General features: G+C 47.1%; 7 protein-coding genes across 7 annotated transcripts; 5 read left to right on the forward strand and 2 right to left on the reverse strand.

Moving 5' to 3' along the window:
- Positions 1-426: 426 nt before the first annotated feature.
- Positions 427-1,047, forward strand: KUCA_T00003446001 (uncharacterized protein; the record flags this gene model as incomplete). The annotated part of the gene is made up of 3 exons (XM_022601861.1): positions 427-673; positions 733-842; positions 1,012-1,047. The coding sequence occupies 3 exons, from the start codon at positions 427-429 to the stop codon at positions 1,045-1,047; spliced, it is 393 nt and encodes a 130-aa protein (XP_022459462.1).
- Positions 1,048-2,603: 1,556 nt separating this feature from the next.
- Positions 2,604-3,101, reverse strand: KUCA_T00003447001 (uncharacterized protein; the record flags this gene model as incomplete). Its single annotated transcript, XM_022601862.1, has 1 exon — positions 2,604-3,101. One exon carries the CDS (start codon positions 3,099-3,101, stop codon positions 2,604-2,606), a length of 498 nt encoding a protein of 165 aa, XP_022459463.1.
- A 33-nt stretch (positions 3,102-3,134) lies between these two features.
- Positions 3,135-5,363, forward strand: KUCA_T00003448001 (uncharacterized protein; the record flags this gene model as incomplete). The annotated part of the gene is made up of 1 exon (XM_022601864.1): positions 3,135-5,363. The coding sequence occupies one exon, from the start codon at positions 3,135-3,137 to the stop codon at positions 5,361-5,363; it is 2,229 nt and encodes a 742-aa protein (XP_022459464.1).
- Positions 5,364-6,593: 1,230 nt separating this feature from the next.
- Positions 6,594-8,066, forward strand: KUCA_T00003449001 (uncharacterized protein; the record flags this gene model as incomplete). Its single annotated transcript, XM_022601865.1, has 1 exon — positions 6,594-8,066. One exon carries the CDS (start codon positions 6,594-6,596, stop codon positions 8,064-8,066), a length of 1,473 nt encoding a protein of 490 aa, XP_022459465.1.
- Positions 8,067-8,285: 219 nt separating this feature from the next.
- On the reverse strand, positions 8,286-10,295 carry KUCA_T00003450001 (uncharacterized protein; the record flags this gene model as incomplete). Its single annotated transcript, XM_022601866.1, has 1 exon — positions 8,286-10,295. One exon carries the CDS (start codon positions 10,293-10,295, stop codon positions 8,286-8,288), a length of 2,010 nt encoding a protein of 669 aa, XP_022459466.1.
- A 1,330-nt stretch (positions 10,296-11,625) lies between these two features.
- Positions 11,626-12,948, forward strand: KUCA_T00003451001 (uncharacterized protein; the record flags this gene model as incomplete). Its single annotated transcript, XM_022601867.1, has 1 exon — positions 11,626-12,948. The coding sequence occupies one exon, from the start codon at positions 11,626-11,628 to the stop codon at positions 12,946-12,948; it is 1,323 nt and encodes a 440-aa protein (XP_022459467.1).
- A 209-nt stretch (positions 12,949-13,157) lies between these two features.
- Positions 13,158-14,451, forward strand: KUCA_T00003452001 (uncharacterized protein; the record flags this gene model as incomplete). The annotated part of the gene is made up of 2 exons (XM_022601868.1): positions 13,158-13,545; positions 13,604-14,451. 2 exons carry the CDS (start codon positions 13,158-13,160, stop codon positions 14,449-14,451), a joined length of 1,236 nt encoding a protein of 411 aa, XP_022459468.1.
- Between the last annotated feature and the right edge of the window lie 72 nt (positions 14,452-14,523).

Raw genomic sequence — 14,523 nt, forward strand, 5'->3', positions numbered from 1 at the left:
ATTTTCGCCTCTATACATGAAGATTGCCCTTGATCACTCACCCATACATCATCTTGGAATCGCGCCTAAAACATCATCAGAAACCAACCAAAACCCCTTCAAAGTACTGGAATGAGCTAATACCATCATTCTCACACGCTTTCCCGCTTATCCCAGATTTCCAACCTATTTTCCTGCTTCCCGGTTGCTCTTTCCCTAACCTCCAAACCTTTCCCCGATTACAGCAATCAGCTGCGGCGCAAAGTTGGTCATGACACACAAGTTGTTCCCGTGGGGCTATGCGATCAGTACCACGATGATTCTGTCTAATGCGTCGCCCTGCCAAGCCCTGCTCCCCAACTTGCTAAGAAGAGAAGAAAACCCAGCCAAATAGGCACAGCCAAACGTGGATTGCTAGTTGTTGCTTTTAAATCGTCCTCAAGCGCAATGTCTCAGGACGCAGGCTTCAGCAACAACCCTTTCCTTGAGGATGCAAGCCAGGCCTCCGTCGGCAGATCCGATCGACTGAGAGAGCCAAGGGCCGCGAAAAACAGACAGAGGGGACTTTCACTGCGAACACAGTTGCTAAACCGAAGTCTTATGGAACAGGAAATCCCAAGTTATTCTCACAAGTTATCGCCAACACGAGAGTTTCAGACTGATGATATAGAGTTGACGGCTGTTGACGGAAGTTGTAAGTATTCGATTGGACGCTTTGGAATTTTTGTGGATTGAAATACTAACCGCACAAAGATGCTTCACATGATAGTCAGGTGTTCAAGTTTGAGCCTGATTATTCAGACATCGATGGACCTCGGACCTCGGATGAAGAGCCGTCTCTTTTGCTTGGCAAACGGCCAAAGGTGAGCTTTTCTCTGGGTAAGTTTTACCACAAAGTACATGATATGATTCTGGGCATACGGCGGATGCCTCCATCTGTTGGGGGCCGTGATATTCCGCTGACGATGTCTCTGTTCGATTCCGAACTACCTTACACTATTCCCAAGAAGGAATCCAAACCGGTGCTCCTAGATGCTCGGAACAATTTTCCCTACATCAACAACCTGATAACATCGTCGCGTTATACGATCTACAGCTTTGTACCCAGGCAGCTATATGCCCAGTTTTCCAAGGTTGCCAATTGTTACTTTCTGTGTGTCGCCATAATGCAGATGATTCCTTCGTGGTCAACCACCGGTACGTACACCACGATCGTGCCGCTCTTGATCTTCATTACCATCTCAATTCTCAGAGAAGGATACGATGATTTTAGAAGACACAAACTAGATAGGGAGGAGAACAACAAGCGCACGTGTGTGCTTTCAGTCGGTGAGCATAACAATTCACTTGCAGCACTCAATTTTGATTTTGCAAGGAGTACCACTTCCATGTTACCTCATGGGATCAGCGAGGAAGATGACCAGTTTGATGACCCAGTTAGTTTTGGTCCAGAAGATTCCGAAGAAGACACAGAAAACTCGTTCAAAGACGTACGGCTTCTGGAGAAAGTTGGGATTCATCCAAAACACGTTGCCTGGAAGGACGTGAAAGTTGGCGATGTTGTGAAGTTGAATGCCGACGACTGGGTTCCTGCTGATGTGGTTTTACTGACTTCTTCGAACGAGCTAGGAGAAACTTTTGTGGAGACCATGGCTCTAGATGGAGAGACCAATCTCAAGTCTAAGACTGCGCATTCAGAGTTACAAAAGGCGTGCAATACTGCTCGAAACCTAAGAGGTGTTTCTGCTGAAATTCACTCGGAGGACCCAAATCTTGACCTCTATAACTACGAGGGATCAGTGTCGATCACCACCAAGGCCTCCAACAAAGAGGTCTATCCTCTTGGTCCAGACAACGTGATTTATCGAGGCTCGATCATCAGAAATACAGACGTTATGCTGGGATTGGTCATATTCACTGGTGAAGAGACTAAGATCAGAATGAACGCTATCAAGAACCCAAGAACCAAGGCACCCAAGCTCCAGAGATCCATCAACATGATCGTTATCTTCATGGTCTGTGTGGTGGTTCTGCTTTCTGGCTTTTCGCTGATGGCAGAGAGAATATTGTATGGTGAACACAGACATACTTCGTGGTATCTGTATGATCAGGATGCGGGAGTTGCTGCCACGCTGATGGGTTTCGTCATCATGTTCAACACACTGATTCCATTGTCATTGTACGTGACCATGGAGATTATAAAGGTAATGCAATTGTGTCTTTTGCAATGGGATATCGACATGTATCATCAGCCCTCGAACACTCCTGCTGAGGCAAGAACGGCTACCATTTTGGAGGAATTGGGCCAGGTCAGCTATGTGTTTTCCGACAAAACGGGAACGCTGACTGATAACGTGATGCTGTTTCGCAATCTTTCTGTGGTGGGAACTTCATGGCTTCATGGAGTAGATCAATCAAAGGCCCATATCGAAGACGCTGAGACGAATTCTAAAGTGCCCACCAGGCAGGGTTCAAGAATCTCTGCCAGAAGACCAAGCATGGGAACTCTGGATGAACCTAGAAACACACCTTCAACACAGCCAACTTTACAATCTACTGCTGATCTGATCCGTTATGTTCAAACCAATCCTAGCACTCTTTTCAGCAAGAAGGTGAACTTCTTTCTACTTTCTCTGGCACTTTGTCATTCGTGTTTGCCCAAGAAGGTATGCAGAGAGATGCCTCCTGGTTCCGGTAGCAGCATTTTGGATACTGCAAGTATTCCTATTGAACTGGGAGTTGGTCCTACTGAGAAAGACGAAGATGACGATGATGAAATAGAGATCCAATACCAGGCATCTTCTCCGGACGAGCTGGCTCTCATAACGGCCGCAAGCGACCTGGGATATGTTCTGTACGATCGCAAAAATCGCATTTTGTCTCTGAAAACTTATCCAGACGGATTTGACAAAGAACCGGTCGAAGTCCAATACGAGGTGTTGGATGTGATAGACTTCACTTCCACTCGTAAGAGAATGTCCGTGATCGTCAAGTTTCCTGATGGAAGAATATGTTTGCTGTGTAAAGGAGCAGACAACATCATTCTGGAGAGACTGAGAAATAAGGATTTGGCTGCCAAAAAGCAGAAAGAGCTTGCAAAGCAGATTCAGGACAGAAGACATACTGAGGCCAACTTGGTGCTTCACAAAAAGTCGATGGATGCGCAATCTAGATCGTCGCTTTCGTCCAATCACCGTTCAAGTCTGAACATTGGTCGCACTTCTTTCCAGGTGAGTACCCGGGGAATGAACTCAATTGACAATTTCATGATGCAGGACAGTAGCGAGACTTCTGAACTGGACGAGATTGCTATGAGTTCTCGGAAATCGCTACATCTGCAGCAAGCGAAGAAGTATGGATATGAGGTTAATAGCTCGAAGAACAGCTCCGAGCCCCAAATTCCACCGGATTCGTTGATTCTGAATGAAGAGTTCGTGTTGGAGAAGACCCTGGAGCACATCGAGGAGTATTCCACCGAGGGACTGCGGACTTTGATGTACAGCTTTAGATGGCTAGACAAAGCCCAATTCGAGGATTGGTCTGCGAAGTACACTGAGGCCAAAACATCTTTGGTAGACCGTTCCAAAAAGATTGAGACCATAGGTGCCTTGCTGGAGTGTCAATTAGAGCTTTGCGGGGCCACTGCGATTGAAGATAAGCTCCAACATGGAGTTCCAGAAGCCATTGAGAAGCTTCGTAAAGCCGGAATCAAGCTATGGATGCTGACTGGAGACAAGCGTGAGACTGCCATCAACATTGGTCATTCGTGTAGCCTGATCAAGGACTATTCCACTGTGATCATTTTATCGAACGAGGATGAGGAAAATATTGCCACAAAGATCACCGCAGCCACCTTAGAGGTAGATGCGGGAAACATCGCGCACTGTGTGGTGGTGGTGGATGGATCTACGTTATCTGAGATTGAAAGTGATCTGACCACCATGACTGTGTTTGTGGAGTTGGGAGTCAAGGCAGACTCTGTGATTTGCTGTCGTGCCAGTCCTTCCCAGAAGGCCACAATGGTATCTTATGTCAGAAGATACAATACCAGTAAGGTGACACTGGCTATTGGTGATGGTGCTAACGATATTGCAATGATCCAGAGTGCGGACATTGGAGTTGGAATTACAGGAAAAGAAGGCTTTCAGGCGGCAAGAGCGTCAGACTACTCAATTGCCCAGTTCCGCTATCTGCTGAAGCTTCTTCTCGTTCACGGAAGATACAATTACGAGAGAACCTCCAAATTCGTCCTCTGCACTTTCTACAAGGAGCTGCTGTTCTATCTGTCGCAGGCACTTTACCAGAGACAGAATCTGTTCACGGGCTCTTCGCAGTACGAATCCTGGTCATTATCCATGTTTAACACGCTGTTCACGTCTTTGCCGGTGCTGTGCATCGGCATGTTCGAGAAGGATCTGCGGCCCTCAACGCTATTGGCTGTTCCCGAGCTCTATTCCAAGGGACGCAACTATGAGTCTTTCAACTTGCGACTGTTCGTATATTGGGTTCTGCTTGGAGCTGCTCAGAGTACGGCTCTCTCGTTTCTCGCTTGGAATGTGTATGGAACCAATGCCACCAAGGACAACACCACGATGGCTTTGGGAGTTCTCATGTTCACCACCCTGGTGGTGGTGATCAACGTGAAGTGCAACGTTCTTGAAATGCATTATGTTACCAAGATTCCACTCATATCAATGGTTGTTTCGCTCGGAGGCTGGATGATTTGGAACCTCCTGATCTCTGCTCTCTACAAGACGAAGGATTCTAAGATCTTCTACGTTGTTGCCGGGTTTCGCGAGGAGTTTGGCCGCGATGTTACTTGGTGGGGCTCTTTGTTAGTGCTCATTGTCATTGGTGTTGGTATCGATGTGATTGCACGGTGTATTAGAGTGGAGTTCTGGCCCACCGAGAGCGAAACTTTCCAGATTCTTGAACGAATCCCAAGCATTCGCAAGAGATTGGAATTTCGTGCTTTTGGTGAATTGTATCATAGTTGGACATGGCCACACGAGTCTCAAATTCGCGCCGAAAGCAATGGTCCATATTCGCGTATAGCGAAGATACGGTCTTTTGTGAAGAAGGGTGGATTAGGACCATCTGCTGCTACTCGGAAGCGTTCCAGCACACTTCCAACGCCCACTGAGTTGCCGCCTGGATCACCTTCGTCAGTGACTCGTGCGGCTGATTTGGATTACGATGAGGAGATGTTGCCGAGCGGAAAGGTGATCCGCAAACGCCAAAGGGCTAACACCAAAGGACGGTTACGTAGGCTTCTCAGTTTCGATGATGTGATTCCTGAAGCAGAAGAAGACTCAGAAGATGATGTGAATCGGATTATAAGTGATCGCATGCGCCAGCTAGAGCGCGATTCGAGTGCCTGTTGAGCCTTAAAGGAGAAGAAAAAGAAGGAGGAGGAGAAGAAGAAGAAATACAATAAAACGGACAAGAATATTACTTACAGTAAGAACAACTCAATACATCTTTACAACATGGCTCGATACGTAGTAAACGCGCCGTTTGAGAATCGCACGCCCGAGTTAAGCGCCCAAAAAGGCCCTTTGAGATTGAAAAATCCCGGAGTGTACCAAAAACTTTGGCGAAGCATGCCAGATCGGTGATTTCTGTTAGAAGCACAACCCTTAAGCCACAACCATAAAAACGCCACCATATCCAGACAAGTCTACAATTCAATTCCGGAAAAAGACCGATTTAGGTGCGGCGCTTCATGCACAGCTAAATTGAGCAGCGCATAGCGAAACTGGCCGAGAGGATCATGGAGATCGTCGAAATTCATCACAATTTACGTCTTCCAAAATGTACACAATCCACCTTTCAAATTCCCCGAGGCTGCAACTCTATATTGGTGTCCCCCTCCGATGGTTTACAGCGGCGCTTAAGAGCACCACATGGGGATGTCGGAGATTTCCGCCGTAGTCCCCGGGTCTTCGTTCCCGGGCCCGGATCCGCGCCCACCGTCTGAAAATATCAGATTCGGGAACAATGAGACAAAAAATAGACCATTAAATCACCAATTGCCTTGGTATACATAATTCATGCTGCCATACCACCATACTGATTGGAGACCAAATCAAAAACTGCATGGCCCGAAAACTCCTTGAAGTGCGAAACCCGATCCGACCGGTGGGGTCTTTTGATCTCGGACACGACCTTAAAAGCCAGGAGTCCGGGATACTCTCCATACTTGTAGGTGAGTCTTACGTCTTCTCCCTCACTGAACACTCTTCTAACCTTGGAAAAACCTCTGGAAACGTCTGAATTCGCGAGCAAAGTGCTATAACACCCATTTCTGCTAACTATTGCGGAATTTCAAGCCCAACTAGCTGTGACCACTCTTGTTGTTACCACCAACCTTCGAGTAAAGGTGACCCTTGGAACACTTGCTATTTCCTCGATTTATGGAGGTTGAATTATAACTGAAAGCATCTAAACTATTCAAACCACGCCTGAATTAGTTTAGAGTCGAATTTGGGCTAAAGAAAATCCAAAATTGAGTTCCTCATCACTTCCATCTGTAGGCTTTGAGCCGCAAAACAAACAGACAAGTCACAAACACAGGGAAAGTGGTAATTTTGCCCTTGTTTGAGTCTCTCGTGATGAGTTATAGAGCCAATGACTTTCCAAACGCCCCAAATCCTGATAACTTTTATCAGGATGAGGCTTTTGGATACCGTGATGACATGACCCCTCTCTTTAGCGACAAGCTGTTTCCCTCCCAAGGCTCCCCAGAAGACCCCGAGATAGATTTCGCCCTTCCTGATCCTCAGGGAGCGGAGTTTCAGTTTATTCAGAACACTGAAGTGCCGTACAGCCAGAGTGTAGGCGAGACACTGGAAAGCGTTGCCGGAAAGGACAAGAAGAACATGACGAAACGCAACCGTGCTTCAGGAGAGATCCTAGAGTATCTTATTGCCGAGTTTGCGAAAAATCCCAGTCCGAGTAACGTTGTGAGGAAAGCTATTTCTACAAAGACGGGTATGAACGAGCGATCAGTGCGGATTTGGTTCCAGAACAGACGCGCAAAGACTAAGAAGATGGAGAAACTCAACGGCACTGGTGAAGTTTCTCAGCACGGGTCATTTAGTGGAGCTGGCTCTGCTAACAACTGGCCAGACGAGGCATTTGCCAGAAGAGCGAACTCGGTTCCAGGAAGCGCAGCTGCAGTTGCTGCGGAAAGGCTGCCTATCGAGATCAACGAGAAGTACTGCTTCGTGGCTTGCAATTCATTGTCCGTTGGAACGTGGCAAAGGCTCAAATCTGGCTATTTGAACGATGCAGCGCTAAAAGACCTGCACAATCTTTCACCAAGAGTGCTCAACACGCTCATGATGACCACAGACTTGTTGATCATCCTCTCCCGCAAGGACAACGAATTGAACTACTTTTTCTCAGGAGTTTTTCAAAACGAGAAAGTGCTTTTCCGGATATATTTTCCATTACTGAGTATTGTCAGTTGTGTCCTGCTGAACAATCAGCGGCCGCAAATACGTGAGGACGATATCAATCCACTGGATGCCCAGCTGAGACTCGAGGTGAACCGACCACCGCGGTTTGCCGTTCATTTCTTCAAAGACCCAAACTCCTCTGAAGAGAACCCCAACCAATGGTCTATCTGCGAGGACTTCAGCGAGGGCCAACAAGTGGTGAGCGCCCACGTGGGTGAAGGCGGAAAAGGAATCCCGCACATGCTAAGTGGATCACTGGGATATCTACGTTTTCTGAATAATGCGATTCTCGCATTCCACGAGCATGCAGCTGCGCAAGTTTCAGTTCCAAAAGACCAGGGAGGCCAGGGTGAACCAGGGATGCTGACTGACCAGGACACGGATTTGACGAATCTGGATGCGGCCGTTATGGGAGGAAACAACCCATTCATGACTCCGGTGGACTTTTCCACCGTAGGAAGTTTAGCTGGCTTTGGAAATCAATTCCCTGATCCGGAGGCAAAAGCAGATATGGCGTTTTTCGAAGCTGCGGAGGAAGAAAGAAACGCACCAGATGTCGACCTCGGTCTTGATGCCGACCCACTTTACGAGTTTAACGGAACCCCGAAGACGTATTTGATTTAGGAGAACTAATCATGAGGAAGATCTTCCTACTAATGCCCTCTGAACGAAACAACGCGGGCGAAGATTTTTGGAAGTATATTTAGACCTGGTTTGGTACCAGTTTGGTAACTAGCATGACAACCAGTTTGAGAACTTTGAGAACAACTTTGACTACTAATTTTGTCATGATTTTGAATACCGACCTGATAATGAACTCACCTGCTCGCTGGTCCGTCCAGTTTAACTCACAACATCCTCTGTCTTGACATCTACCAGAGCAACATTCTTCTCATCAGAATCCTGCCGAGTGTTCTGCGCGGAAAGCAAAATCGGTTCCTTGGCAGCCTGCTTGCCAGACATAACCTTATACAGCGTGACCAACACCTCTCTGCTCTCATATATTGGATAGAATATGATGAAGCATGCAGCCAGAATGAGCCAGATCATGATGACGATGACCCAGCCCCTAAAGAACTTCTTTGAAAAGATATAGTTCTGGCCATACATGGGCATCGGAACGAGGAAGATCAGGATGAAGAAGATGACAAAGGAGACCACAATGGCGATTGTGGAAGCGCGCTTGAGCTTCTTCTCCTCCTCTGGAGAGTTGAAATGAGTCTTTTCGAATTCTTCAGTGGTTGCGTCGTCACCCAGAATAAAGTGAGAGTTGAGCTGCGAGAAGTCATATGGCTCTGCATCTGGCTTGATGAGCGAAATGCCCACTATGAGAATGAGAGATCCGAACATTCCCACGAAATTTCCCACTGCACATGAGTACTGCTCTCCAAGAGTGTCTTTGTTAACAGCACCGTAGAGCGTCTTTGCGGAAACACACCAGCCAATAATGGCGATGATTGTGGAGAGAACAGGTCCCACAATCATTCCTAGAGCTGTGGTTTTTCTCCAGAAAAGAGCCAGGGTAATGGCAAACACGGCTGGTCCCAGCGCGATGCCGATGAACGTGATTATCCATGAAATTGTGATTCCGATATAGTTGAAGACCACGGTCAATGCCCCCATTGCAATGGCGAAAAAGGTAACAAAGATATGGGAAACTTTAACTAGCTCTTTCCCAGTGGCATCAGGCTTGATATAGGTGCGGTAGACGTCATAGGTCATGACCGAAGAGAAACCGATCAGCTCCGAGGAAGTGGCTGAAGTTGCGGCTAGCCACACCATAAGCATACCAGCTGCTGCTCCCGGCTTTCCCATCAAGTCAAACATTCCATAAAGCATTGGGATTCCTTCGTTGACCAGAGTGGTTGGAACTGGATCAGGATATGTTGGAGAACCAGGGTCTGACATAAGAGCCAAACACGATAGAGAAGCAGCGGTCCCAAGAGCCCATGGGATGATCAACCAGCAGATCCCGCCGGCAAAGTATCCCTTCATGGCAGCCAGAGGTTTGGCAGCAATGGCCTTCTGTCCGTAGGATGGATCACAGAAAACGGTGGAGAACCCACCAACAACTATGTTCCAGCCGTTGAATAGAGCGATTCTATTGGAGAATGTCAAGTAGCTGCCTTCGTGACCAGCAGATGGGTGTGTTTTTGAAACAGCGGTGAGCAGATCGTACATTCTATCAATGGAGCCTATTTTGGATGAGCCGCAATATGCCACAAACACAGTGGTGAGGATAATGATATATATGATCACGGAATGGATCCAATCCGACAAAAACGTGGATTTCAACCCTCCAGTGACTGTATATGCCCAAACTCCCAATGGCAACAGCATGGAGGCCGCTACTATGTGCATTCCGGTGACGACCGAGATGGCCTGGCAACCTCCGAGTAACAGCATGGCCGAGATGATGACGTTGGTACCAAGGCCGTAAAATAGAAAGACCCAATGGGCAACGGGGCCGAAGCGGGCTTTTATGACCTCAACGACTGTGTGAGCACCAGGGGACTTTCTCTTTACTTCTAAAGCGATCACCGAGAAGAATGTGATCTGGATGGTGAATGCAAATGCATACCAAGTACTGCCACAAACTCCATAATTATACGCCATACCAGAACTGGTCAGAAGTGTTCCAGGCCAAGTCCAGGAACTGACCACTGCCGAAGAAATAAGACCCGTTTTGACGGATCTTGAGGCAGTTGAGAAATGCTCAGAGTCCTGGTGTTCTCCGACGTATTTAGAGAGGATGAAAGTGACTCCGATCATTAGCAGGGCAAAGGCAGCACCCAAACCCATGACATAGCCATAGCCATAAGCTTGTGGGAGAATTGGGTGGATTTCGACCATGAAAAATCAGAAAGATGTCTAGGTATAATCTCCATAGAATTGAGGTAATAGTGAATTTACTTACGGATTTATTGGCGCATAAATACTTCCCGTAGTATAAAACGCTTATAGACCAATTAGCAACAAAGCCAAAAAAGTATCTCAGAATTGAAGACCCTTTCCTTATCGCTCGGGCTTTGAGACAGGTATCATACTGTTCTTTCCAAAGACGCTACCTCCACCTTCCCGCCCACTAGGAGGTACAAATCTGGTTGCAAATCGGATTCCACGAGTTAAAACACCCGAACATAAGGTGCTGCGATATGTGCTATTTGTCATGAACCTAAACGATGCGGCTGGGAAATGCGATGCCTATTGGTGGCCCACTTGATTACCCGATTGGTTTCTCAAAGTATGAACGACTAACGCGCTATCTGGAATTGTTCAGTAGATGCATGTCATAATGAGTAACATTGAAATTCCCAAATGTGGAAATTCGCGATTCGTCCCATCAGAACACCTCCTGAAGCGGCAATTCGGTCCCTTGAAGAAGCTTGATCTTAAACTCAAACCGAAATTGCAACAGGCAACTGTGTGCGAGGAAGCTTTAGGAAAAATCAAGGAAGCCAAGTGTCTAAGGTTGCGAGTGTCACAATATTTGGGAAGGTCCAGAGTCACAAAAAATGCAAAATAGTCCTGCCTGTCCACAGCTGATCCCATGCCAATGCTGACCAGTATGTAGTACAAATGTGCATCGCACTGAGTTGCCAAGCCACGCGCTCCCAGTTTCCCCAGAAATAACCTTGTTTAATCCGAGATCCGATCCATAAACGGGTCACCGCGCGGAAACTTGACGGTTGCAGTTACCTTGAGACGTTATCTTGACGCATAAGGCATCCATTATTCCGCATGACGGAATCAACTCTCAGAACTGATCGACACTCACAACAGACAAATCTCTCCAAAACAGCACATTTGGTGAGTGCGGTCTGACAGACATTCTCATATTCTATATGTCATAACCGGAAAATAATATACCACTTTCACCACCCAAAACATTTCGTCCCCAAACTTCTTCTGGGGCGCCAGGATCAGACCGCACCCCTCCACCCCCCACTCTGCTCATCGCCAAAAGTATTCCCCGCCGGTGGGCTATCTGATAACGCCCTTAGGTGCGGCGACTGATAAGCAGCAACCGAGCCGTGCTGATTTGAAGGGGTTGGCACAGTTTGTTGCCCGGTATATTTTTCATTTCTCGAGAACAGTATTGATTAAATAAGGGACAATAAACAACACAAGCCTTTCTATCTCGAATTCGAGGTCTTCTACGATTTTAGTCAACTTCTCAACCATGGCCTACGGAGAACCAATCCCAACCATCGTCTCGGTGGACCTTGACAAACCTGCCTTTGAACAACCAGGGATACACAACAGATGGCACCCAGATATCCCCGCATGTTACACAATGGAACAGAACAAGCCGTACAAAATTGAATGTTTTGAATGGACTGGAGGCCAGATCAAAAACAACGACTCTGCTGACGACATCAAGTACTGTGATCTGACCAGGATCCATTATCTGTCTGGACCTTTTGCGGTTGAATCTGCTGAACCAGGAGATGTTCTGGTTGTTGAAATCCAAGACGTTCAACCCCTTGACAGAAGCCCCTGGGGTTACTGTGGAGTATTTGCCAAAGAGAATGGTGGGGGCTTTCTGGACAAGTTCTATCCAAAGGCAGCCAAAGCAGTGTTTGATTTCGAAGGCATCCATTGCAGTTCCCGCCATCTACCTGGGGTAAGATTTGCAGGGCTTATCCACCCTGGAATCATTGGAACGGCTCCTAGTGCGGAGGTGCTAGAGGAATGGAACTCCAGAGAGAAACAGGTTGTCCTTGATAACCCACATTCCGAATTCATCGTTGCAAACCCACCATGTATTGAAAACACATTCGCTGGTTCCTTAGCCGATAGTGATATTGCAAAGAAGGTTGCTGCTGAAGGTGCGCGGACTATTCCTGGCCGTCCAGAGAATGGGGGAAATTGCGATATCAAAAATCTTTCAAGAGGGTCGAAAGTGTATCTGCCGGTCCACGTCAAAGGAGCTAACCTCTCTGTTGGTGATTTGCACTTTTCCCAGGGAGATGGTGAGATTTCGTTCTGTGGAGCCATAGAAATGAATGGTTGTATCACTCTGAAATGCTCAGTCATAAAGGGAGGGATGTCCAAAATGAACATGAAAAGTCCAATGTATCTCCCAGGACCTGTTGAGCCTCATTATGGTCCCAACAGATACCTCACTTTTGAGGGCTTCTCCGTAGATGAGACTGGAAAGCAGTTTTGTCTGGACACCACAGTTGCCTATCGTGAGACATGCCTCAGGGTCATTGAATACTTGAGACGTTACGGTTACAACGACTACCAGATCTATCTTTTGCTCTCCACCGCTCCTATCCAAGGTCACGTTGCAGGCATTGTCGATATTCCAAATTCATGTACCACAATTGGACTTCCCATGGACATTTTCGACTTTGATATCTCTCCTGAGTCCGAAGTAGTCCAAAAAGACATGAAAAGCTGTGCTTTCGCTACGGATGATCTTGAGAAGGGCTTCCCGGTTCATCACATCATCCCCAACCGTCTTCTTGAGATTATTACGAAGACCTCGGGAGCTTGAACAGGAAATCCTGAGTAATCTTTTCCAGATACTGCTTTTGTAGCTTCGGCCGTTTCCAAATTATTTAACCGTCATTCAGCACTCTGTAAATTATTAAAACTCGAGGATATCTGTCTTCAAAGTGAAATTTGTCACGTGACTTCCGGAAAACCGATCAAGCACGACGCGTATCAGCCTAAACGTTTTTAATCAGTAACACCGTCTTACCAATGCTTTACTCACAACAAAGTTCCACAGCTTCCAATACTCAAATGAAAGCTGAAAAGAGAGTGCCAACAGATTCCTTTAGCGCGGCTAAAAGGATAAAGCTGGAGAAGGCTGCTGAACTGCGACAGACTGCGGCCAGACCCGTGGCTGTACCAACAAGCAATGGAACAAACACACGAGAGAGCCCGACAGAAAACACGAAAAGTGATAGCAGTGATAGCAGTGATGACAACAATGACAGTGATAGTGGCAGTGACAGTGGGAGCAGCTCTGATGACGATGAAGACAGTAGCGAGGAAGATGAAAGCGAAGAAGAACAAGAAGCAAGCCATTTTGACCAAGCAGTTGATCTCAAAGTGAGCTATAACAAGCTACAGCATGAAATAAAAGGTAAGCATCAATTGTTTTGGTCTTATATGGATTTCTGACGTAAACTAACACTTTTCAGGCCAAAACGCAGAAATCGCACGAGTAGGAGGTGTGAAGCTAGTCAGCGAAAACATCACCAAAGCGAACCAGCTCTTCTCCCAGATGCGGAGGAGCCAGGGATCGGCTATAATGGCAACTGACTCTGCCACTTTAAAACAGATAGGATACCAGGCCGTTCTTGCAACGAGGAACTTGCGCTTAGGTGCCAGTGAACGGGGACTGGACTTCAAGGATTTCGTCGCAAAGATCACTGCATTTTTGCAGACAAATGGACAAGACGAGGAGGAATATGAACAGACGGTTGAGCGAAATGACCGCAAGTTCAACAACGATTTTAACTGGCTGAAGCTCGGTGCTTTGTACAGTCGAACCAGTCGAAGGGCAGCTACTACCGAGTTCCTTCAAGGAACCCTTCAGATCGAGCAGAAAACGCGAAATCTGAAGCCTCGTCAGGCTGAAGATGCCAATGGAGAGACTGTACGTGCCACAGCCCTTTCGGCAGCAGATGTCAAGCCAAATGAGGACAAAGAGACATCGAAGAACGTGGAGAGATCTTATCAAGTGCTCCATAATAAGGCCCACGGTCAGCAAATCAACTTCTTCAAGTTCATGATCGACCCTACGTCATTTGCGCGTTCTGTGGAAAACCTCTTCTACACTAGTTTCCTGATCTCGCACGGACTTTTGACTCTGCTTCAAGATGAAGATGGGGTGCCTGCCTTGCAAGAGGCCAGTCCTGGAGTTCTCGAAGAGTTGAAGAAGAAACGGCGCGGAGAAATCAAAAAGAGCCAGATTATCTTCAGGTTGGACTACAGCGATTGGCAAGGGCTGATTGAGAGGTTCAATATCACGGAGTCGTTTCTGTGAGAGTATTGGGGATTGATATTGTGTGTACATTATACTAGTAACAGGCAGTGACCGTCTATCTCCCGTCTGTGC

This window comes from Kuraishia capsulata, genomic scaffold (assembly GCF_000576695.1).
Source record: "Kuraishia capsulata CBS 1993 genomic scaffold, Kuraishia_capsulata_scaffold_4, whole genome shotgun sequence".
In the NCBI taxonomy this organism is placed as follows: domain Eukaryota; kingdom Fungi; phylum Ascomycota; class Pichiomycetes; order Pichiales; family Pichiaceae; genus Kuraishia; species Kuraishia capsulata.